Genomic DNA, 24,471 nt, shown 5'->3' on the forward strand with positions numbered 1-24,471 from the left:
AGCAGGATTTACTAGCATTATTAAAAAAAAAACGATTAAAAAATAAAAGTGAAAAAGCTTTTTCAGCTGGAAGTAAGGAACAGCAATAAAACTTAAAACAAACAGAAATTATTACCCATATGAGGGGCTCACCTCCTTCTAATACCTCGCTCTTTACGCTAAAGTATTTTCGGTAATTTCAACTACTTATTCTACGGCTTTTGTGATTCAGGGGGTCATTCTTAATGAATTGGGATAAAATTTAAGCTTTAGTGTAAAGAGCGAGGTACTGACGATGGGGCGAATCCCCTCATATATTTAATAAAAACATGAGAATACAAAAGTTCTTTACGTAAGCTAATTTATAAGTTACGTAAATCTTTTACCAATAAAAAGATTCGTAAAAAATTAAAAGTTCTAGTTGCCTTTTTAATTAACCAAAAAATCGGGGGGCAACTAGGCTTCGTCCCCCGCTCTTTTTTTCTCAAAATAATTCGATCAAAATTATGAGGAAGCCATTGAGCCAAAAAAAAATATGCAAATTTCGTTTTGATTATTCCTCTGCGGAGAGCCAAAATCAAAACATGCATTGATTCAAAAACGTTCAGAAATTAAATAAAAAAACAAGTTTTTTCAACTGAAAGTAAGGAGTGACATCAAAACTTAAAACGCACAGAAATTACTTCGTATATGAAAGAGGCTGCTTCCTCATCAACGCCCCGCTCTTTACGCTAAAGTTTTTTACTGTTTTAGAAAGAAGAATTGAGAGAAAGAGTCAAACTTTAGCGTAAAGAGCGGGGCGTTGATGAGGAAGCAGCCTCTTTCATATACGAAGTAATTTCTGTGCGTTTTAAGTTTTGATGTCACTCCTTACTTTCAGTTGAAAAAACTGTTTTTTTTTATTTAATCAATTTAAAGAGAGAGATCTCCTTTATTGTAAAACCATTTGTGCAGTTTAACTGCTATTAGAGTGTTAGAATTTACCAGTTAGAAAGATTGCACCCTTTCGCTTAATTAGCGTAAAATCAGCTGTTCAATTTAAGCCCCAAATAGTTGACGGATATTAATTAAATCTTGTTTCTGTCAGGTTAGAAATAAAGTACCTTTTCAATAGGGGATAGAATTTAGAGTAAATCTTTGTGACGGGACGAAATAGCATTATTATACCTCCGATAAAACTTCTTGTGCGGGAGGGGATGGGGTTTTACGTGTTAATTCGATATGGAGAGCTATAGAATTTCAAATTTGACTATAATATTCGCTATTTTCTGGTGGGGGAGGGGGTATATACAGATATAACCTACCTGTTCGTATCTTTGAGACAATCTATTTTTTAAAGTCAAGTTGTATCTTCAAAATCTAATACAAGACAGATGTAAATGTTCGTTCGATACCTGGTTTTACACCCCCCGGGGGCAGTTGAAAATCATCTGGTCCCAATAGCAGAACAACAAGGGCCTTGTTCTTAGAAAATCAGCAGTGGATCACGTGACGCTTCTGTTCCTGGAAATAGTGAGGCAACCTTTTTTATGGCATGCTAGTAGAATGACACGCCTTTTGTTCCTAGAAAATCAATTGAAGTACAGACCGTATAGCGGTTCCACTCCTAGAAATGTTGGAAAATCCTTTGTTTGCAGACAGAAAAACGCTATGTGTGCGTGCGAAGCATGAAAAGATTGGGTTTCGATCAATTTGGGCCATGATTTACTAGAGGGGTCCCAGAAGGTTTTTTTTCTGCACCTCATAGGTTTTTAAACAATCAAAGAAAACATGACTTGATGGGACTCTGAAGGTTTTTCCTGGCCCTCGTGGTTTTTTGAGTTATAAACGTAACAGACAAAAGTATACAAGTCCTATTATGTAACATACGGTTTACCATACCGTTACAGGTGAGCCATTGTATTGCGTATGACCCACGCGTGCGAATTAACGTCTTGAGGGACTAGTACGTCCTATAATATACCCCTATGGTTTTCATGGGACATGGACCCTAATCACTGCTTAGCCATACACCATGGCTTTAGTTATTTGACCTTTAGCCCATTTTGAATAAAATGAATATTTTAAGATCTTGACCAAATTTTTTTGGACAGAGGACATCTAAAAAGGGTGCAGGAAGGAGATGCAGCCCTCCAGCCACTTTTAACATCCCGCTCAACATTTTCTGAAGGTTTCCACTTATCTCTCAGTCGACTTAAGATATTATAGATCTTGTTTTTGATAAACTGGATGCACATAGTTCCTTTGGGTTTAGTTTAACATGCCCCTCAACTTTGTCTTACGTTTCATCTTAATTCCCTCAGCAGTTTTTATTATTTACTATCTTTTCTCAGGGGCTGTGAGGGATATGACATTCCGCAGGAATAGCTATTAGATCTTTTACCAGTTTGGGCAAAATTATGAATTCAAATTCTGATCATTTTTGATTAAAGGGAGCACCTAAAAAAGGCCTGGAACCGGGACTGGTTGCCATTCAGTTCATTATCAACATTCACAATATTTCAAAAGTTTTAATTTAATAGTCTTAGCCGTTCTTTCGATATTACTGATATTTACTTTTGACAACCAGCATGCACACAGTTTTTTTTATTATTATTGTCTACGGCATCCTTGTTAATAGGATACCTTAATACCCTAAGCCTTATATATTAAAACAAGCAACTTGCATAACTCACAGCCCTTGCCAGGGGACCATGGGATGGGGAGAGGGGTATAATCCACCTTGGAGGCATGGTTATCTCACCTGTGGGCTGATTTCAAAATTTTGATAAGATGCATTTCGGGGTGAAAGGGTATGGGAGGTGGTTGGTTGCCCTAACATCAGCTTAGACTTGTTAAAAGGGGCACTTGAACTTTCCATTTTCAATCAAATGAGCCATCCCCCGAGGTTTATGCGACAATCCCTTCCATTTGGAGTGCCTCTGAGAATGAAAAAAACGCTGATGCCTCATTGCCCGTAAAAATATTTCTAACGCATTACTGAACTGGTTCAATAAGAAAACAAGCAAACATTTTTAGGCCTATAGCTGCAATGCAAGCAAGACGTACATCGAATATATTTGTTAAGGGTTTCATCAATACTGAAAATCTATATTAAAGGTAGTTATTTCATTACATTGACCTATTTTATAAAATATTTCGAAAGTATCTTTGCCTTCGAAAATAATGTTTCTTGAGTATCTGCATGTCAAATTTTTATCATAGTTCTTAGAATCAAGACTTTAATCATCATATTATAGATTTACTGTAGGACAAATGTGAGGAAAAAAATTAATACAAACATTTTAAGAAGTGACCAGCCCCTCCCCAACTAGAATTTTGCAAAGTTGTGAGGCTTGGAAGAATCATGAAAAGTGAATAGGTGTTCGAGTGGTCACTATCATGCAATGAGTAAAACTGCGTACTTTTTATAATATTTTACTAAGGCAGAACAATGCCTGAAAGAAAAACTATCTCCTTTGAGTCAAGATATTTTCCATGAAAACAACAAAAATACTTGAAACATTTTAGTTTCATCCGTCTAATTCCTGTGTATTATTTCAGTTCTTATGATCAGTGGAGATATAAACCCCAAACAGTACTTTTTAAAATCAGGACAAGTTTCAATTCCTCTCTTCTGGCCTATATATCGTCTACTAGACGGTGACGATTTAAGACCTCCAATCCATAGAACACAGGATTTATACTTTTATTTCTGTAAATCTGTGTAAGTATGTTGATTTTATTTTTGTTTTTTAATTTCATTGGTGAAATTAACAAGTTCAAACTCATAATAGTGCACTTAAACAGTGCAACGTAAAAGTTCAAACTCAAGAGTTGCAATAAGCTTTAAATAGGTTAAATGACAGTAGTTCAGTTAAATAAAGTAAATTAAGGGGGGCTAAGGATTTACCCCTTCCCCCACCATCTTCTCCTTCTCAGCATCTTCTTATTGATTTAATATTTATTATTGCATCTTATATTACAACTGTGTCTGTTGTTCACTTTTAGTCACCACTTTGTCTCTCCCCCCCTCCGAAAAAGGATGTTGATCCATTCCCTAAATCAAAAGAATACTACTACAATTTCAAGTTATTTCCTTTATTTTCAAATTTATTTTGTTTTATTTTTTTAGCATTGCACCCTGCATTTCCTTTCTAAGTACATGCCCTCTGAAAGAAATCCCTGCATAGGCGCCTGCTTCATAGGACAGTAATAATATACGCTTAATAACACTTTTTTTTGCAATATATACAACAAAATCTAACATTGTTACTAAGAAATCTTAGAACAAAGAGCAACTACCCTTATATGAGAAGGGATGGGGAAGTAAACTCCCCTTCCTGAAGGACACAACCTGACAACATGGACGCAAAAAATGATTTTCGGTCCGTCTCGCTACTTAACCGCAAATAGTTCATTAGCCCAATGGGAGCTTAAAGCGCAAAATAGTATTTTTGAATCAGATGTAGCCAAAAGTTAGTTGGCCATTAGTTTCAAAAGATCTTAACGAGGCAAAAGGTCTTTGTTGTCATGGGGGTGGGTAAAAAAATCCAGCATGTTAGGGAGGCTGACTACCCTCCAGTCACTTTGAAGGGCACTAAAAAGGGCACTAGAACTTTCCATTTAGTATTTTAAAGGCGCATTATTGCTCTTGGGATATTGCCGATATTGTAAAGAGACATATAATGTCTTTTTCTCTATCTTTTCCCCCAAATCATAATTTGACAAGTTGAAATTCACTATAATTCTTAGCTTAATAACCTAAGCCGTTCGTGATATTTTATTAAATAAAAAAACAAACAAGGTTTTTCAGCTTAAAGTAAGGAGCAGCATTAAAACTTAAAACGAACCAAAATTATTACGTATATGAAGGGGTTTTACCCCCCCCCCCCAAACACCTCACTCTTTAGGCCAAAGTCTTTAAAATACTTAAATTTTTTTTATTGTTTTAATTAAACCGCCATTGTGATTCAGGAGTCGTTCTTAAAGAATTGGGACACAATTCAAACGTTAGCTTAAAATCAAGGTGTTGAGGAGGAGGCAACCCCCTTCATATATGTAATTAAATAAAATAAACAAGTTTTTTTTAACTCAAAATAAGGAGCAACATTAAAACTTAAAAACGAACAGAAATTACCCCGTTCATGAAAGGGGCTGTTCCCTCTTCAACATCCCGCTCTTTACGCTAAAGTTTGACTCTTTCTCTTAACTCTACCTCTTAAAACAGTAAAAACCTTTAGCGTAAAGAGCGGGGCATTGAAGAGGAAAAGCCCCTTTCATATACGGAGTAATTTCATATAAGGAAGTATGCGCATATTGCCTTTTCGTCAGTTGTACGTCCCCCTCATGCTGCCGTGAAAGTTTCCACTTAATATTCTTAAGCCATTCATAAAATTAAAAATCTTTATTTCGATCTGAATGTTTCTATTTCTCATAATATCAGAAAAAAACGTTATAACCGAGATTACCGAAAAAAAAGAATTTGATTCAAAGAAGATGCCTGCAGTATACTGGTATGCTTCAGTATTGAACTAGCTCTCAAAGGGATTACACCTGTTTGAACTTTTGAATTGTTTGAACTTGATTCTTTGGCCATGAATTAATTCAGTGATTACAGAAATTGTGCAGTCTGATACTTGAATTTATCACACAATCAGATTTTTGACGTTTTGAATTGAGAAAATTAGATACGATAGCCAAGTGTGGTGTGTAGAGAAAATTGGATATAATTTGCCTGCGCGTCAATTACACTTTTTAGTGTAGAGAAGGATTAGCAGTTATACCGACCTCGCACATTTTGGACTGATTGTTCACTTTGATCCATAAGTGAGGCTCTGCCCTCACGGAAAGATAAGTTTCTTTCACTTTGTAATCTTTCATTTACTAGGCATGAATCCTGCGAACATTAAAATCGGTGATTTATTCCTAGTCAAATTTGCAGGCTATCCCCTCTGGCCAATTCGAATCTTAGAGGTAATGACGACGAATACCGGAGACTGCAAATTAGCTGTTTTTTGCTTCGGCAAAAAACACGTTTTTTGCTACGGCAAAAAAAGGGGCTGTTCCCTCTTCAACGCCCAGCTCTTTGCGCTAAAGTTTGACTCTTTCTCCCAACTCTAATTTCTAAAACAGTAAAAACTTTAGCGTAAAGACCAGGGCGTTGAAGAGGGAACAGCCCCTTTCATATAAGGGGTAACTTCTGTTCGTTTTAAGTGATAATGTTGCTCCTTACTTTCAGTTAAAAAAACTTGTTTTTTGTTTTATTTAATTTCTGAACGTTTTTTAGTTAATCCATGTTTTGATTTCGGCTCTCCGCAGATGAATAATTGAAGCGAAATTTGCATATTTATTTATTTGGCCAAATGGCTTTCCCGTAGTTTTTATCGAATGATTTCGATAAAAAAGGAGGGGGAGGAGGCCGAGTTGCCCTCCAATTTTTTGGGTACTTAAAAAGGCAACTAGAACTTTTCGTTTTTTACGAACGTTTTCATTAGTGAAAGATATATGTAACTTACGAATTAGCTTGCGTAACAAACTTCTATATTCGTACGTTTTTATTATCTATATGAGAGGGTTCACCCACTCGTCAATACCTCGCTCTTTACACTAAAGCTTAAATTTTGTCCCCTGAATCACAAAGGCCGTAGAATAAATAGTTGAAATTAATAAAAATACTTTAGCGTGAAGACTGAGGTATTAGGAAGAGGTGAACTCCTTACATGCGTAATATTTCCTGTTCGTTAATTTTTAATGCTACTCCTTACTTTCAGTTGGAAAAACTTTCGCATATTTATTTTTTCATTGTTTTTTTTTAAATAATGCTAGAAAATGTTGCGCCCCCTTTATGGAAATCTTCTTCCCCCATGACAAATTCCTCCATTGAAAGTATCCCCCACATAACCCCCTCTTCTCAAACTCCCTTCCAACCAAAAAATCCTGAAAACGTCTGTACACTCCCCAAAAATCAATACTATATGCTAACACTGGTCAAAATTTTGTAACTTGCAGCCCCTCCCGCGGGAACTGTGGGGGATTAAGTCGTCCCCAAAGACATAGTTATAAGGTTTTTCGACTACGGTGAATAAAATGGCTATCTCAGAATTTTGATCCGACGACTTTGGGAAAAAATGAGCGTGGGAGGTGGCCTAGGTGCCCTCCAATTTTTTTGGTCACTTAAAAAGGGAACTAGAACTTTTCATTTCCGTTCGAATGAGCCCTCTTGAAAAATTCTAGGATTACTGGGTCGATACGATCATCCCTGGGAAAAAGGAAAAAAAAAATAATAAAAATAGACACGCATCCGTGATTTGTCTTCTGGCAAAAAATACAAAATTCCACATTTTTGTAGATAGGAGTTTGGAACTTGTACAGTAGGGTTCTCTGATATGCTGAATCTGATGGTGTAATTTTCGTTAAGATTCTATGACTTTTAGGGGGTGTTTCCCCCTATTTTCTAAAATAGGGCAAATTTTCTCAGGCTCGTAACTGCTGATGGGTAGTCCTAAACTTGATGAAACTTATATATTTGAAATCAGCATTAAAATGCGAATCTTTTGATGTAACTATTGTTATCAAAATTCCGTTTTTTGGAGTTTTGGTAACTATTGAGCCGGGTCGCTCCTTGCTACAGTTCGTTACCACAAACTGTTTGATAATTTCTGTTCGTTTTATTTTAATTTTGCTTCTTACTTTCGGTTGAAAAAATTCTCTTTTATTTAATTTCTCATCGTTTATTTAAATATCCACAGGAAATCTGGCCCAGCTCCCAGGAGACAATCCCCCCTTGGAAATATCCTCCAGACAATTTCATTGCGGTGAAAATACCAGGGCAATTACCCTTAACGACTCTATGCATAAGATTGAGACAGAAAAGAGATAGCAAGACACTCAAAAAGAATTATTTATAGAAATTCTTACAAGTTCCCCCTGTGTATAATTTCCCCTGACAATTTCACAATCTGGAAACTTCCTATCCTATGGAAACATCTACTATGGAAAGCTTCCAGCACAAAATTCATCCTCCCCCCCCTCCCACCCTAAAATGTATGCATGCTTCCCAATAACAATTACTACGGGGAAACAGTGGTCAATTTTTTTCAATTAAAGATGTTTACCTCCATCCTGGGGCTTGGAGGGGGGGGGTCTTGTTATATCCAATGGCATAGTTATTAGGCTTTTCAACTATGATGAACAAAATGGCTATCTCAAAACTTAGATGAAACTTGGGGGCCTAGTTGCGCTCCATTCTTTTTGGTTCACATAAGATGGTCACTAGAACTTTTAGTTTTCACTCGAATAAGTCCTCTCACAGTATTGTAGGACCACTGGGTCGATATAATCAACCGTGGAAAAAAAAACAGGCATCCTTGATCTTTATTCTGGCAAAAAAATACAAAATTCCACATTTTTGCAAATAGTAGCTTGAAACCTCTACAGTAGAGTTTTCTGATACGCTAAATCTGGTGGCGTGATTTTTATTAAGGTTCTATGACTTTTAGGGGGTGATTCCTCCTTTTTTCGAAAATCATGTGAACTTTCTCAGGCTCGTTGCCATTAATCAGTAAGACTAAACTTCATAAGACTTATATATTTGAAAGCATCATAATAAGGCAATTCTTTTGACATATCTATTGGTATCACAATTCCGTTTTTTACAGTTTCGGTTACTATTGATCCGGCTCGTTCCTTACTTACAGTTCGTTACTATAAAATATTTGACAGATATGCTATTTTAACAATTTGCCGCAGAAAGTGTCTTTAAATTTTTCTCACTATTTATCGCGCATTAACTGTAAATACCCTAAGAAGTTGTAGTTTTAGAGCTTTATATTTGTCTGAATTGGATACAAGATTTATTTAACCCTTTCAACTCCCCCACCCGCTGCTAAGTTTTAATTTCCATTGGCCTGCTCTCTTCATTTCTCTGTCGCACAGTGCCTGAGAGTTTCAACTTCCTTCCTCAAACTTTTCCAAAGTGCAACAGAAATGCTATTTTGATAGGCTTGATTGAAGTAGTCTTTACATTTACCCTCCCCCAAGTCAAAGTTTAGAATAAACTTGACACCCTTCTTACAATCCTCAGAGAGTCAATTCAATTCCTTTCTCTGTTAATTTCTTCCTAAGATTCCATAAAAATAGTTTTTCAATGTACTGGATACACTCATTGTTTTTTATTTACCCCTTCCTTTCTCTTCAAGTCAAAGTTAAAGTCTCCACCTCCCTCTCCTGCCTCTCTAATACTCCCTTAAAGTTTTGACTTAATTCCTTTGGCTATTTTTGAAATATTGGAAATAAAATAAAAATCCGGTGCACATAGTAAAAATCCGGTGCATAATGAAAAAATCCGGTGCACATCAGATACACGTATTGTTTTTCCGAGTATACTTTTACAAACGTCTAGGAATCTTGGCAAAGAAAAAAGCCAGTGAAGCTCAGTTGCATTACAACTAATCAGGAACAAAAGTTTTCGGCCGATTTCTGGGCCCTTTGCTTACGGCTCCTCAACGATTTCCTTCTCCCAAAAACAATCTTTTTTTTTTGTTTCGCGGTAAAGTTTTGGTTACCTAAGATCCAATATTATTCACTGTTTATTATAAAACGTAGTTAAAAATAACAGACAACTTCCATAGTCTAAGGTCCTTGCTCCAGGTACTTAGGGGGTTGTATACTCTCCTGAGGCATATTCGTTGAATCTTTTGATTTTTATCAAAAAACATATTTTAATCGGATGCTCAGAGTCTAAATCGGATGCTTCAAGGGTGGAGAGCTGGTGGAAAAAAGGGTACAAGAGGGAAGCTGATTACCCTCTAATGTCTATACACTCTTAAAATGAGCACTCAAACTTTCAATTTACGATTGAGTAAGCTCCCTAAAAAGTGAGCTTCCTCAAGAGGTAGTTCTACGACTAATCCTTCCATGTGAATTAAGTCCGTAAAAAGAAGAAGAATGCATGCAAGCCAGTAATTTCACTTTTTTGTCCAGATAAGAATGTCTATAATTACCCTCTACTCAGAGATAACGTTTCGAAGTAGAAAATGTGAAGAAGATTTTTCTAACTCTGGTGTTCTTTATAATACACATCTTCTATGAATATCTATATATAAACAAATAAGTTGTTTGTTTGTGTGTCTGTCGACTGACGTCATGTTTGTGTGTCGACTGACGTCATGTTTGTCGACTGACGTCATTATAAGGATTGAGCTGTATGTCGTCTTGAAGTTGTTTGTTGACTGACGTCATGTTTGTCAATTGATGAAATTACCGACCAGGACACCGGGACACAAATGACAACCAGGACACCGGGACACAGGGAATATAAATGATGACCGGGACACTCAAAGAGAAATTACAGACTGGGACACCGGGACACAAATCACGACCGGGACATATAAATGACGACCGGGACAGAGGGACACAGCTACAACGGGGACGCCGGGGGGCACAGGGGAATATATAAATAAAGACGGGGACACAGGGAATGTTCGATTAGCAATCACCATCAACAAAGCTCAAGGGCAATCATTAGAATAATGAGGTATAGGTCTGAATACGGATTGCTTTTCCCATGGACAATTATATGTTGCATGTTCAAGAGTCAGTAAACCTGACATTCTATTTATGTGCACAGACAATGGGATGTTGTATATTCGCAAGTTTTACGTAGTTAAAAACATATATATATATATATATATATATACATATATATATATATATATATATATATATATATATATATACTAGCTGTTGGGATGGCGCTTCGCGCCACCCCAAAACCTAGTTGGTGGGGGCGCTTCGCGCCCCCCCAAGCCCCCCCCGCGCGCGTAAGTCGTTACGCGCCATAATAGTTACGCGCCATTGTAGTTGTGTCCCTATGTCCCACCTGTGAATATAGATAGATATATATATATATATATATATATATAAAACTTGCGAATATACAACATTCTTTGCTGTCCCATTGTCTTTGCATATAAATAGATTGTCAGGTTTGCCGACTCTTGAACATGCAACATATAATGGTCCATGGGAAAACAATCTGTATTCAGATCTATACCTCATGATTCTAATGATTGCCCTTGAGCTTTGTTGATGGTGGTTGCTAATCGACCATTCCCTGTCCCGGTGTCCCGGTCGTCATTTATATCCCCCTGTTTCCCCCGGTGTCCCCGTTGTAGTTGTGTCCCTGTGTCCCGGTCGTCATTTATATTCCCTGTGTCCCGGTCGTCATTTGTATCCCGGTGTCCCGGTCTGTATATACATTCGTTTTTTAGTTTTGTTTTTCTCCTTTATTTTTTTCCTTTTTTTTTCTTTTTTAGTTTATTTAGATTTTTAGATTTTTTAGTTTTTTTATTAGTTTTTAGTTTTTTTTTCTTTTTAGTTTTTTTGTAGTTTTTACCTTCTTTTTAGTTTTGTTAGTTTTTTTTTTTACTTATGTCCTGGTCGTCATTTATACTCCCTGTGTCCCGGTGCTTTGTTGATTGCTAATCGAACATTCCTTTTGTCCTGGTCGCTTTCTCTTTGAGTGTCGTCATTTATTTTTTTCTTTTTTAGTTCTTTTAGTTTTTACCTTTTTTAGTTTTTTTTAGTTTTTTAGATGAAAATTTTTTTTAGTTTTTTCCTTTTTTTCTTTTTAGTTTTTTATTGGTTTTTACCTTTATTTTAGCTTATTTTTCAGTTTTTTCCTTTTTTTTAGTTTTTTTTATTTTTTTTTTTTTTTAGTTTTTTACCTTTTTTTAGTTTTTTTAGTTTTTTTAGTTTTTTAGCTTTTTTACTTTTTTTATTAGTTTTTAGTTTTTTTTGTAGTTTTTGCCTTTTTTTAGTTTTTTCAGTTTTTTTTTTAGTTTTTTATTGGTTTTTACCTTTATTTTAGCTTATTTTTCAGTTTTTTCCTTTTTTTTAGTTTTTTTTTAGTTTTTAGTTTTTTTAGTTTTTTACCTTTTTTTAGTTTTTTTAGTTTTTTTAGTTTTTTAGCTTTTTTATTTTTTTTATTAGTTTTTAGTTTTTTTTTGTAGTTTTTGCCTTCTTTTAGTTTTTTTAGTTTTTTAGCTTTTTTATTAGTTTTTAGTTTTTTTTGTAGTTTTTGCCTTTTTTTAGTTTTTTTCTTTTTAGTTTTTTTGTAGTTTTTACCTTCTTTTTAGTTTTGTTAGTTTTTTTTTTTACTTATGTCCTGGTCGTCATTTATACTCCCTGTGTCCCGGTGCTTTGTTGATTGCTAATCGAACATTCCTTTTGTCCTGGTCGCTTTCTCTTTGAGTGTCGTCATTTATTTTTTTCTTTTTTAGTTCTTTTAGTTTTTACCTTTTTTAGTTTTTTTTAGTTTTTTAGATGAAAATTTTTTTTAGTTTTTTCCTTTTTTTCTTTTTAGTTTTTTATTGGTTTTTACCTTTATTTTAGCTTATTTTTCAGTTTTTTCCTTTTTTTTATTTTTTTTTTATTTTTTATTTTTTTTAGTTTTTTTTAGTTTTTTTAGTTTTTTAGCTTTTTTACTTTTTTTATTAGTTTTTAGTTTTTTTTGTAGTTTTTGCCTTTTTTTAGTTTTTTCAGTTTTTTTTTAGTTTTTTATTGGTTTTTACCTTTATTTTAGCTTATTTTTCAGTTTTTTCCTTTTTTTTAGTTTTTTTTAGTTTTTAGTTTTTTTAGTTTTTTACCTTTTTTTAGTTTTTTTAGTTTTTTTAGTTCTTTAGCTTTTTTATTTTTTTTATTAGTTTTTAGTTTTTTTTGTAGTTTTTGCCTTTTTTTAGTTTTTTAGTTTTTTAGCTTTTTTATTAGTTTTTAGTTTTTTTTTGTAGTTTTTGTAGTTTTTGCCTTTTTTTAGTTTTTTTAGTTTTTTAGCTTTTTTATTTTTTTTATTAGTTTTTAGTTTTTTTTGTAGTTTTTGCCTTTTTTTAGTTTTTTCAGTTTTGTCACCTGATCCAGTTTTTTCAGGTGACGTCACCTGATCCATCCACAGATCCACACACAGACAACTTATTTTTATATATATAGATAGATATATATGTATGTATATATATATATATATATATATATATATATATATATATATATATATATATATATATATATACATACATACATATATATATATATATATATATATATATATATATATATATATATATATATATATATATATATATATATATATATATATATATATATATAGGTGTCGCCACCCCAACACCTAGTTGGTGGGGCGCTTCGCGCCCCCCCCAAGCCCCCCCGCGCGCGTAAGTCGTTACGCGCCATATTAGTTACGCGCCATTGTAGTTATGTCCCTGTGTCCCACCTGTGAATATAGATAGATTTATATATGTGTTTCAAACTACGTAAAAATTGCGAGTATACAACATTCTTGGCTTTCCCATTGTCTGTGCATATACAAAGCCGTATGTACTAATAATGACGTCATATGCAAACGCTCTTTTTACAAACAAACAAACATGCATACACACAACTCGTTATTATATAGATAAATAGATAGATAGATGCAATACAAATTAACTGCGCAAAACTTGCGAATATACAACATTCTTCGCTGTCCAATTGTCGCTGCATATAAATAGATTGTCAGGTTTACCGACCCTCGAACATGCAACGTACAATTGTCCATGGGAAAAACAATCAGTATTAAGATCTATACCACATTTTTCTAATGATTGACCTTGAGCTTTGTTAATGGTGATTGCAAATGCTAATCGAATTGGGAATTGAAATCTTTTAAATTGAAAAGGCAGATCCGTTGGAATCATGGGAATGCGAGGAATAAGAACAGCCTCACCCTCAAAAGGCCCTGTCAAGATTGTGGCCTCTATTAGGTTTTCCATTGTTTTTTTTACGGCAAGTCGAGTGCCATTGCAAAGCTTTGGTGGGTTTATATTTCTTAAAAGTATTATTGGTACGCCTATGTTTAGTTGTAGCACGTGTGGTGGAAACCCTGAAAGATCTATGGAATTTAAAAATTCAGATGGATAATTAACCGCTTCATTTGGTTCCAAAACTGTGTCGACTGACTTGTAAAGGACTGCCTGGTCTCGAATCTTGGTCAAAACAATATTGTTGATTTCGTGGACGTCTATATTTTTGGGTGCGAGAATCGCTCTTTCACTTAGCCATTTATTATTTTTATAATTTTTTAGAATATTCGGAAATACTATTTCAATCAATTCATTTTTTGACGTCACTAAATTACAGAATTCAGCAGGTAGTTGTATATGTCATGAAATTGAGTCTACTGGGAGCTTTCTGTTTCCAATTGCCAGTAATTAATCTGAAAATGTTTGACCAGAGTCATCGTTTTGCAATCGGACACGCATATTTGTAGTTAATTTTAATATTTTTACGTGTGCCCATAAATTAAAATTCTTCAGGCAAGCATTCATTTCGTCTGCAGGAGTTGATCTAGGTATTATAGGTAATGTTTGCCTGAAATCTCCCGCAAGCAATATTAATGTGCAGCCAAAGGGTTTCGACTTCCCTCTCAAATCTTTCAAGCATTGATCCAGAGCCTCCAGCGATTTTTTGTGTGCCATTGTGCACTCATCCCAAATAATAAGTTTGCATTGCTGCAATACTTTACCCATCCCAGATGATTTGGAAATATTGCACGTGGGAGTTTCTGTAGAATGCAAATTCAGAGGCAATTTCAAAGCGAAATGAGCAGTTCTTCCACCAGGCAGCAATGTTGCGGCTATTCCGGACGGCGCAATTGCCAACGCTATATCATTTTTTGATAGAATTGATGCCAGAATCAGTTTTATCACAAATGTTTTACCAGTACCTCCTGGCGCATCCAAAAAGAAAATTTCTCCAACGTTGTTATCGACACAATGCATTATCGTAATCATAAATGTCTTTTTGTTCCGACGTTAACTTGGAAATGTTATTTTGTACATACGACAATAGATCACTCGTACTGTAACTTTGTTCACGATCCAATTCTACACATGTCGAAACAGCAGCGATACGGTTAGGTGAAGGCATTCCCAAATCCTGAAGAGGTTTGTTTGCCATACGTAGGCACAAATCTTCTATAATAACTAAAGTGTAGTTATAAATTTCTGATGTAAAATCAAAAGTCATATCTGACGTCTCTAACTGTTTTCGATGGAGTATATCTTCGGACATTTTTGACTTATATTTTTCCCATAACTCTGTAGGAGCTGATGGAGAGCAAGTTGTTAAAATGATGCCAAACAATGCACGAATTTGACTTGGGGTTGACGTTTCGCACGCGTCATTGATGCAGTTATCCCAGTGTTGGTCATTCTCCAATAAATTCAGAGCTTGGCATGCACTACGGTAAGTGTCATGTATAGTACCGTTTACAGTTCTCAAATACTCAAAGGATGTCGAACCGGGTACATTCACCAAAAGCAGGCGTAGAAAGAAGCATTCATGTTGATTGGGGTGAACGGTGTAGAGTCTTCCTATCGTGGTATCTTTGAAGATGGTAGGTTGGCCGTCGACTGACTTACCCTGTTTTCGACGTTCAAATACTTTATTTTTAGTATTCCACGTGTAATACGAAGGCACTTCAGTATACAGCAGTTTTTTTGCAAAAGAATCATTTTTGCAAAGCGAAAAAAAGCTGTTAATGTTGTATCCGGTGGATTCAGGACTCTTTGTTGCACGTTGGTTTCCGTGAAATAAACACGTTGACCATTCTGTAAATGTACCGCTAAGTGAACAACAGCTGGACTACGTTCATGTATCGGAAATGAAAGAATTCGCCAAACAGCTTCATTACTGCTTATGTATCTTCCAGCCTGATATTGTACGATTTCGTCGAAATCTTTGATTTCGGGCTGCAAGCCAAAAACTGCCATGTCACTGCCTTTGTTGACGTATTTACATATGTATTTGATTGCCTTTACGGAGTTACAGTATTCAACGTTTATGTGTGCATTAAATGTTTTTGAAAATAATGGGGAATATGGAACAACCCACTGGTTATCTACTTCGATGGTGGTACCGTTACGCTTCTTTATTATTGCTCTTTTACCGCCATCTTCAGTAGATCTTCTTCTATATTGTGGGTAACCATCATTGCCAGTAATTGTGTTTGATACTAAAAGTCGAGGATATTGCTTTGTGCACCTTCCTTTGGCCATGCATGGTGAATTTTCGTTCAGTGCACCGCAAGGTCCATGTATCATATTTTTTACAATAATATCATGTAACCCCTTATCGACATTTTTATCAGGTATTTCAGCGGAAATCACATCATCAATTTCGTTCGAAGTAATTTTTTTATGTAGCCAGATTAGTATATGTGCGTGTGGCAAACCTCGTTTTTGCCATTCCACTGAGTACATCCAGCATCGCACTGACCCAAACACTTTAAGTTTTACTATGTAGTTTATCAGTGATTTCAACTTTTGCCGGAAGAAACGGGCCGTAATGTCATGCCTATGAACCGCCGATTGTCCTTGAAGTAAAAGCTGCAGTATCTCGTCCCAAGATTGATTACATGTAAATGTAATAAATAAATCTGGACGACCATAGAGACGAACATACGCAATAGCATCTTGAGCATATTCATGCATATGACGGGGACTGCCAGCATATGACGAAGGTAAAATTGTTAATCTTCCAACGTTTGTGGTATTACCGTCATTTATAACTGCATCTCGCAAATGAATGTATTGTTCAGAGCGGAGCTTGGTCTGATTCAGGCGGATATATAGCAAACGTTCTGATTCAATTTTAGCATACATATCAACGACAAATTGGTGAAACAATTCACGGCATTTTAAAATATAATTTTCTTCATCCTGCCGAATCATTAGTCTATAGGAATAATAATGCATTGCACTGCATTTCTTATTCATTTCTTTGTTAGTGGCTGGATTCATCAATTTAATATTAAAGTGATAGCTGTCGGCTCCATCCCAAAAAATGATAGGATATTGTAGGGCATCGTAGCATCGATGAGTTTCAGCAATTCTTAACAACTGAGCGTTTCGCTTATGAAGAATAATATCTCGAGGTAAAAACTGATCACCGACCATAACGATTGCCACTTCGTCGATAGTTGGAGCATTGTATCTACGAACATGTTGGCCAGGAGGCGTTTTGTCAGCGGAAATAACAATTTTATGCGTATCAGTAGGCATCAAATCGATGGCTGTTTTGAACAGACGCACTAAATTATTATTTTCGTGGAAAAGATGTTGCAATTGGGAAACGATTGTCCTTTCAACGTTGGGAGAAATTTCGCAATGTGCAGTCAATTCAGAATTTCTATCACTGATGAAGTACAATTGTAAAAATTTATGATTCTCGCCTGAGAATGGTAGAAGGGACCCTGCTCTATGATAAATTTGCCCTTTTACTTTGAAAGTAGGCATAAATTGATCTGGATTTTCGATTTGGGCTCCAAACGACGTCATTTGGAAACATGAGTTGTATTTTCTGATTTGTGACAAAAAACGCTTAGATTCTGACGTAGTTCCAGTAAGGAAAGTCTTCAATGGCTCTGGTGGTGCGGCCAATAGAGGAAGTTTAACTTTTCCTGAGGCGCAACACATTCCCATTGTTTCACCATTGAATTTCAAGGCCTTGCAATAGGGACAAATTTTAGACATTGTCCCGATTTGAACACATCTACTCAAGCTATAATCATCGACTGGGTTGTACCTGAATGCCAGGCGATAACTTTCCGGTTGCTCTGATTCCTCGGCACGCTTTCTTTTCTTACTTTCTCTATCAGCAGCAAGTCTGATTTCCTGCTGTTCTTGTAATTCCTCGGCACGCCTTCTTTTTTTACTTTCTCTTTTAGCAGCAAGTCTGCTTCCGCGTTGCTCTGGTAGTTCCTCGGCACGCTTTCTGTTCTTTCTTTCTCTATCAGCCTCAAGCCTGTTTCCTTGCTGTTCTTTTGATTCCTCGGCACGCTTTCTGTTCTTTCTTTCTCTATCAGCCTCAAGCATGTTTCCTTGCTGTTCTTTTGATTCCTCGGCACGCTTTCTGTTCTTTCTTTCTCTATCAGCCTCAAGCCTGTTTCCTTGCTGTTCTTTTGATTCCTCGGCACGCTTTCTTTTCTGACTTTCTCTATCAGCAGCAAGTTTTTTGGCATAGACTCTTTGAGCATCATCATTGGCTTTTGCCATTGTAAGTTGGTCAGTCATTTTAAACTTAAACATTAATAGATTTCTACGTGAACATATGTCTTAAATATCTTGAATGACGTCACCGTCGTAGCAAAAATGACGAAAACTAACTTGATGACGTCAGTCAACACAGAAACAAGACGTCACCTGACAGACAGATAGACAACTTATTTATCTATATATATAAAAATAAGTTGTCTGTGTGTGGATCTGTGGATGGATCAGGTGACGTCATGTTTGTTCGCATATGACGTCTGAATTATTTCACACTAATACAAAAGAAGAAAAAAACTAAAAAAGGTAAAAACTACAAAAAAAACTAAAAAGAAAAAAAAACTAAAAAAGCTAAAAAACTAAAAAAAACTAAAAAAAGGTAAAAAACTAAAAACTAAAAAAAACTGAAAAAACAAAAAAAAGGCAAAAACTAAAAAAAAACTAAAAACTAATAAAAAAACTAAAAAAGCTAAAAAACTAAAAAAACTAAAAAAACTAAAAAAAGTTAAAAAAAAACAACTAAAAACTAAAAAAGAAAAAACTAAAAAAAAGGAAAAAACTGAAAAATAAGAGAAAAAGAAAACTAAAAAAATATTAATAAATATAAAAAATATAAATATAAATATAATATAAATTAGCAATCAACAAAGCACCGAGACACAAATGACGACCGGGACACAGGGAGTATAAATGACGACCAGGACATAAGTAAAAAAAAAAACTAAAAAAACTGTCTGTCTGTCTGTCGAGTGACGTCGTGTTTGTCCGCATATGACGTCTGAATTATTTCACACTAATACAAAAGAAGAAAAAAAAAACTAAAAAAGGTAAAAACTACAAAAAAAACTAAAAAGAAAAAAAACTAAAAAAGCTAAAAAACTAAAAAAAAACTAAAAAAAAGGTAAAAAACTAAAAACTAAAAAAAACTGAAAAAACTAAAAAAAGGCAAAAACTAAAAAAAAACTAAAAACTAATAAAAAAACTAAAAAAGCTAAAAAACTAAAAAAACTAAAAAAACTAAAAAAAGGTAAAAAAAAAAAAAACTAAAAACTAAAAAAGAAAAAACTAAAAAAAAGGAAAAAACTGAAAAATAAGAGAAAAAGAAAACTAAAAAAATATTAATAAATATAAAAAATATAAATATAAATATAATATAAATTAGCAATCAACAAAGCACCGAGACACAAATGACGACCGGGACACAGGGAGTATAAATGACGACCAGGACATAAGTAAAAAAAAAACTAAAAAAACTAAAAAAATGGTAAAAACTACAAAAAAACTAAAAACTAATAAAAAAACTAAAAAATCTAAAAATCTAAATAAACTAAAAAAGAAAAAAAAGAAAAAAGGAAAAAAATAAAGGAGAAAAACAAAACTAAAAAACGAATGTATATACAGACCGGGACACCGGGATACAAATGACGACCGGGACACAGGGAATATAAATGACGACCGGGACACAGGGACACAACCATAGCGGGGACGCCGGGGGCACATGGGGGATATAAATGACGACCGGGACACCGGGACACAAGGAATATAAATGACGCCCGGGACACTCAAAGAGAAATCACAGACTTTGACACCGGGACACAAATGACGACCGAGACACAGGGAATATAAATGACGACCGGGACACAGGGACATAACTACAAAGGGGACGCCGGGGTGCACAGGGGGATATATAAATGACGATGGCGACTCAGGGAATGGTCGATTAGCAATCACCATCAACAAAGCTCAAGGGCAATCATTAGAATCATGAGGTATAGATCTGAATACGGATTGTTTTCCCATGTTGGTGGGGGCACTTCGGGCCCCCCAAGCCCCCCGTGCGCGTAAGTCGTTACGCGCCATATTAGTTATGCGCCATTGTATTTGTGTCCCTGTGCATATAAATAGATTGTCAGGTTTACCGACTCTTGAACATGCAACATATAATTGTCCATGGGAAGAACAATCTGTATTCAGATCTATACCTCATTATTCTAATGATTGCCCTTGAGCTTTGATGATGGTGATTGCTAATTGAACATTCCCTGTGTCCTCGTCGTCATTTATGTATCCCCTGTCCCCTGGCGTCCCCGTTGTTGTTGTTTCCCTGTGTCCCGGTCGTCATTTGTGTCCCGGTGTGCCAGTCTGTAATTTCTCTTTGAGTGTCGCGGTCGTCATTTATATTCCCTGTGTCCCGGTGTCCCGGTCGTCATTTGTGTCCCGGTGTCCCAGTCTGTAATTTCTCTTTGAGTGTCGTGGTCGTCATTTATATTCCCTGTGTCCCGGTCGTCATTTTTTTCCTGGTCGTCATTTGTGTTCCAGTTTCCCGGTCTGTAATTTCGCTTCGAGTGTCCTGGTCGTCATTTATATTCCCTGTGTCCCGGTCGTCATTTGTGTCCCGGTCCTTTGTTGATGGTGATTGCTAATCGAACATTCCTTGTGTCCCGGTCGCTTTCTCTTTGAGTGTCTCGGTCGTCATTTATATTCCCTATGTCCCGGTCGTTATTTGTGTCCCGATATCCCGGTCTGTAATTTCGTCAGTCGACAAACATGACATCAGTCGACACACAAACATGACGTCACTTGACAAACACACACACACACACTGACAACTTATTTTTATATAGATAGAAGTTGTCTGTGTGTCTAACGAGTGACGTCATGTTTGTGTGTCGACTGATGTCATGTTTGTCGACTGACGAAATTACAGACCGGGACATCGGGACACAAATGACGACCGGGACAACGGGACATAGGGAATATAAATGACGACCGGGACACTCAAAGAGAAATTACCGACCGGGACACTGGAACACAAATGACGACCGGGACAAAAATGACGACCGGGACACCGGGACACAGGGAATATAAATGACGACCGTGACACTCAAAGAGAAACCAGGACATAGGGAATATAAATGACGACCGGGACATTCAAAGAAAAAGCGACCGGGACACACGGAACCTTCGATTAGCAATCACAATCAAAAAAGCACCGGGACACAAATGACGACCGGGACACAGGGAAAATAAATGACGACCAGGATACTCAAAGAGGAATTACAGACCGGGACACCGGAACTCAAATGACGACCGGGACAAAAATGACGACCGGGACACAGGGAATATAAATGACGACCGCGACACTCAAAGAGAAATTACAGACTGGGACACGGGACCCAGGGGAACAACAACAACGGGGACGCCGGGTGACACGGGGGGATATATAAATGACGACGGGGACACAGGGAGTGTTCGATTAGCTATCATCATCAACAAAGCTCAAGGGCAATCATTAGAATAATGAGGTATAGATCTGAGTACAGATTGTTTTTCCCATGGACAATTATATGTTGCATGTTCAAGAGTCGGTAAACCTGACAATCTATTTATATGCACAGACAATGGGACAGCCAAGAATGTTGTATATTCGCAAGTTTTACGTAGTTAAATATATATATATATATATATATATATATATATATACATATATATATATATATATATATATATATATATATATATATATATATATATATATATATATATATATATATATATATATATATATATATATATATATATGTATATATATATATATATATATATATATATATATATATATATATATATATATATATGTATATATATATATATATATATAGGACACAGGGACACAACTACAACGGGGACACCGTTGTAGTATTTTTTCCTTGTGCACTTCATTTGGAAGTGGGAGACTAAGGAGCTATGGGAGTGGCTAATTCTACTGGAAATTGGAATCTCTAGTGCCCTGTTTAAGAGTCAAAAGTAATTGTAGGGCTATTAACCCCCTTCATCTAGGCTCAGTTCTCCCCAAATGTATCCGATTAAAAGTTTGAGATAGTCATTTTATTCAAACTAGTCTACAGATTAGTTACCAAAAAATACAGGGTAAACACAACCTCCCTAGAACCCAGATGCATATGCTATGAATTATGGGGGCGGGCAGTAGCCAAGGTCTTGTTTGTAGGAATTTATATTCGAGTCATATATTCAATTTAAGTTTTACTCTTTAATTATTTATATATTTATTTATATTAGTACGTGTTCTATGTTTATTTTCTATGATTATTTATTAAATTTCCCTTCGTTTTGGGTTTCATTTTTTCTTCAATAGTAATTTCTAGTCGTTTCACTTTCAATTAATATAGGAATTTATTTTTGCTAATCCTAGCTTTAATATGTCCTTATTTTTCTTTGGCAAACTAGACATTCGGAAAGTTTTTTTTTTTTTAATTAATTTTTGTTCGTTTTAATAGCAGTTAGGGGATTGACATTCGCTCATTCCCAGAGAAGTACCTTTATAATTTTTTTTCACTTTTTTATAAACACTTCTTCTTCAGAAAGTTTTTTCTAAATTAATTTCTGTTTCTTTTTGCTTGCCGCAGTTTTTCTTGTCTCTTGCTTGAGAGTTCAAATATCTATTTCTAAATTAAAAGTTCTAATTAGCAGCTTTTGATTTTTTTTTCAATACCGCCTTAACATTCTTTGAAACTTTCAACTGAATGCCACCAGCTTTTCCAGAGATATTTGGAATTATTAATGAATGACAAAATATTATGTAAATAATTTTGACAGTTTTTTTCGTGTTTTTTTTTTCTTCAAAGCATTTTTTTGATTCAAGAAATTTTTTTCAAGACGTTTTTATGGCACTTGGCATTTACCAAGTGGCATATAGCTATCGCAATTTCTGTCTGTCTGTCGGTCGGTCTGTCTTTCTGTCGGTCTCGGTTTTGCTAGTTTTGGCACTTCCAGATAAGCTAGTTCGATGAAATTTGGCAAACATATTAGGGACCTCACCATATTAAATTAGAAATACTCATTTCGCCGGTTCGACTGTCTCGGGGGGGAGGGTTGGAGGGACGATTAATCAGAAACATTAGAAAAAATAGGGCATTTTTTAACTTACGAAACTGTGATTGGATCTTAATGAAGTTTGATATTTAGAAGGAAATTGTGTCCTAGAGCGCTAATTTTAAATTTCAACTGGATCCGATGATATTTGGGGGAGTTGGAGGGGGAAATCTGAAATCTGGGAAAACGCTTAAAAATCGAAAATTGGGATGAAACTTTGTGGGAAAAATAAGCACAAGTCCTAAATACTTGATTGAAATGACTGGAAAAGAAAGGCAGACGTGGAAGCATGCAAACTCACAGTCAAAAGCACAGGCACAATGAGAGGGAGAAAAAACGTAAGCAAACACACAGAGTCAGACAAACAAACGCACAAAGAGATACTCAGAGACAGGCAAACACACAGTCGCACACACAGGCACAGTGACAGAGAAGCAAAAACATGCACAAAAACACAGAGTCAAACAAATAAACACACAATGAGAGACTCAGAGACAAAAACACCAACAAATGTACATGTTTCAACGCACAAAGACTGACAGAAAAACAGACAAACACGCAGTCAGACACACAGGTACAGTGAAAGAGAGACAAAGTTGCGCACAAGAAGATGAGGCACCGTCAAACCTAACCTAACATACCGTGCGTTGATTAGGTTGATTGGGTTAACCTAACCTAGTCGCATGTAAGAAATAGGCAAATTCCAGTGATTCTGTGTGTCTATTTGTATGTGTGTTTTTGTCCCTATCTCTCACCGTCCTTGTTTTTCTGAAGGTTTGTATGCCTGTCTTTGTTTGTTTGTATGTGTATGTGTTCGTCTGTCTCTTTGTCTGTCTCTCTGTGTCTGATATTGTGTGTTTGTGTTTATGTTTTTGTCTCTCTCTCTCTCTCCCCGCACCTGTGTGTCTGACTGTGTCTTTGCCTGTCTCTTTGTCTGTCTTTGTATATTTGTGTGTCTGAATCTCCGTGTCTTTGTCTCTCTCTTACCGCACCTTTGTGTCTGAGTGTGCGTTTGCCTGTCTCTGTTTCTGTCTTTGTGTGTCTGACTCTTTGTGTTTGTGTTGTGTTTCTGACTCTGTATTTTTGTGGGTGTTTTTGTCTCTCTTCCACCATGCCTATATGTCTGACTTCGTGTTTGCCGCTCTCTGTTTCTATCTTTGTGTGTTTGTGTGTCTGGCTGTTTTTTTGTCTGTCTCTCACCATGTCTATTTGCCAGACAATGTGTTTGCTTGTCTCTGTGTGTGTCTAAGTGTGTCTGACTTTTTGTGTTTGTTTTGTGTTTCTGACTCTGTATGTTTGTGTTTGTTTTTGTCTCTCTTTCTCTCTCACCATGACTGTCTGTCTGACTTCGCCATTGCCGGTCTCCGTGTCTATCTTTTGGTTTTTGTGTGTCGGACTGTGTGTGTTTTTGTCGGTCTCCCTCCGCATCTCTTTTCCTGACAATGTCTTTGCCTGTCTCTGTGTCTGTCTTTGTGTGTTTCTGTGTCGGACTCCTTGGGCTTGTGTTTATTTTTAT

The 24,471-nt window shown here is 35.8% G+C and overlaps 1 protein-coding gene across 3 annotated transcripts in view; it reads left to right on the forward strand.

Annotated features, from left to right (window-relative positions):
- LOC136035320 (endothelial lipase-like) overlaps positions 1-24,471 on the forward strand; it is a 119,439-nt gene that overhangs the window by 28,440 nt on the left and 66,528 nt on the right. For all 3 annotated transcript variants that reach the window (XM_065717030.1, XM_065717032.1, XM_065717031.1), the window contains exon 2: positions 3,523-3,685. In XM_065717030.1, the coding sequence (XP_065573102.1) occupies positions 3,523-3,685 (163 nt within the window). The remainder of the gene's footprint in view (positions 1-3,522; positions 3,686-24,471) is intronic.

Source organism: Artemia franciscana, chromosome 14, assembly GCF_032884065.1.
Source record: "Artemia franciscana chromosome 14, ASM3288406v1, whole genome shotgun sequence".
Taxonomy (NCBI): domain Eukaryota; kingdom Metazoa; phylum Arthropoda; class Branchiopoda; order Anostraca; family Artemiidae; genus Artemia; species Artemia franciscana.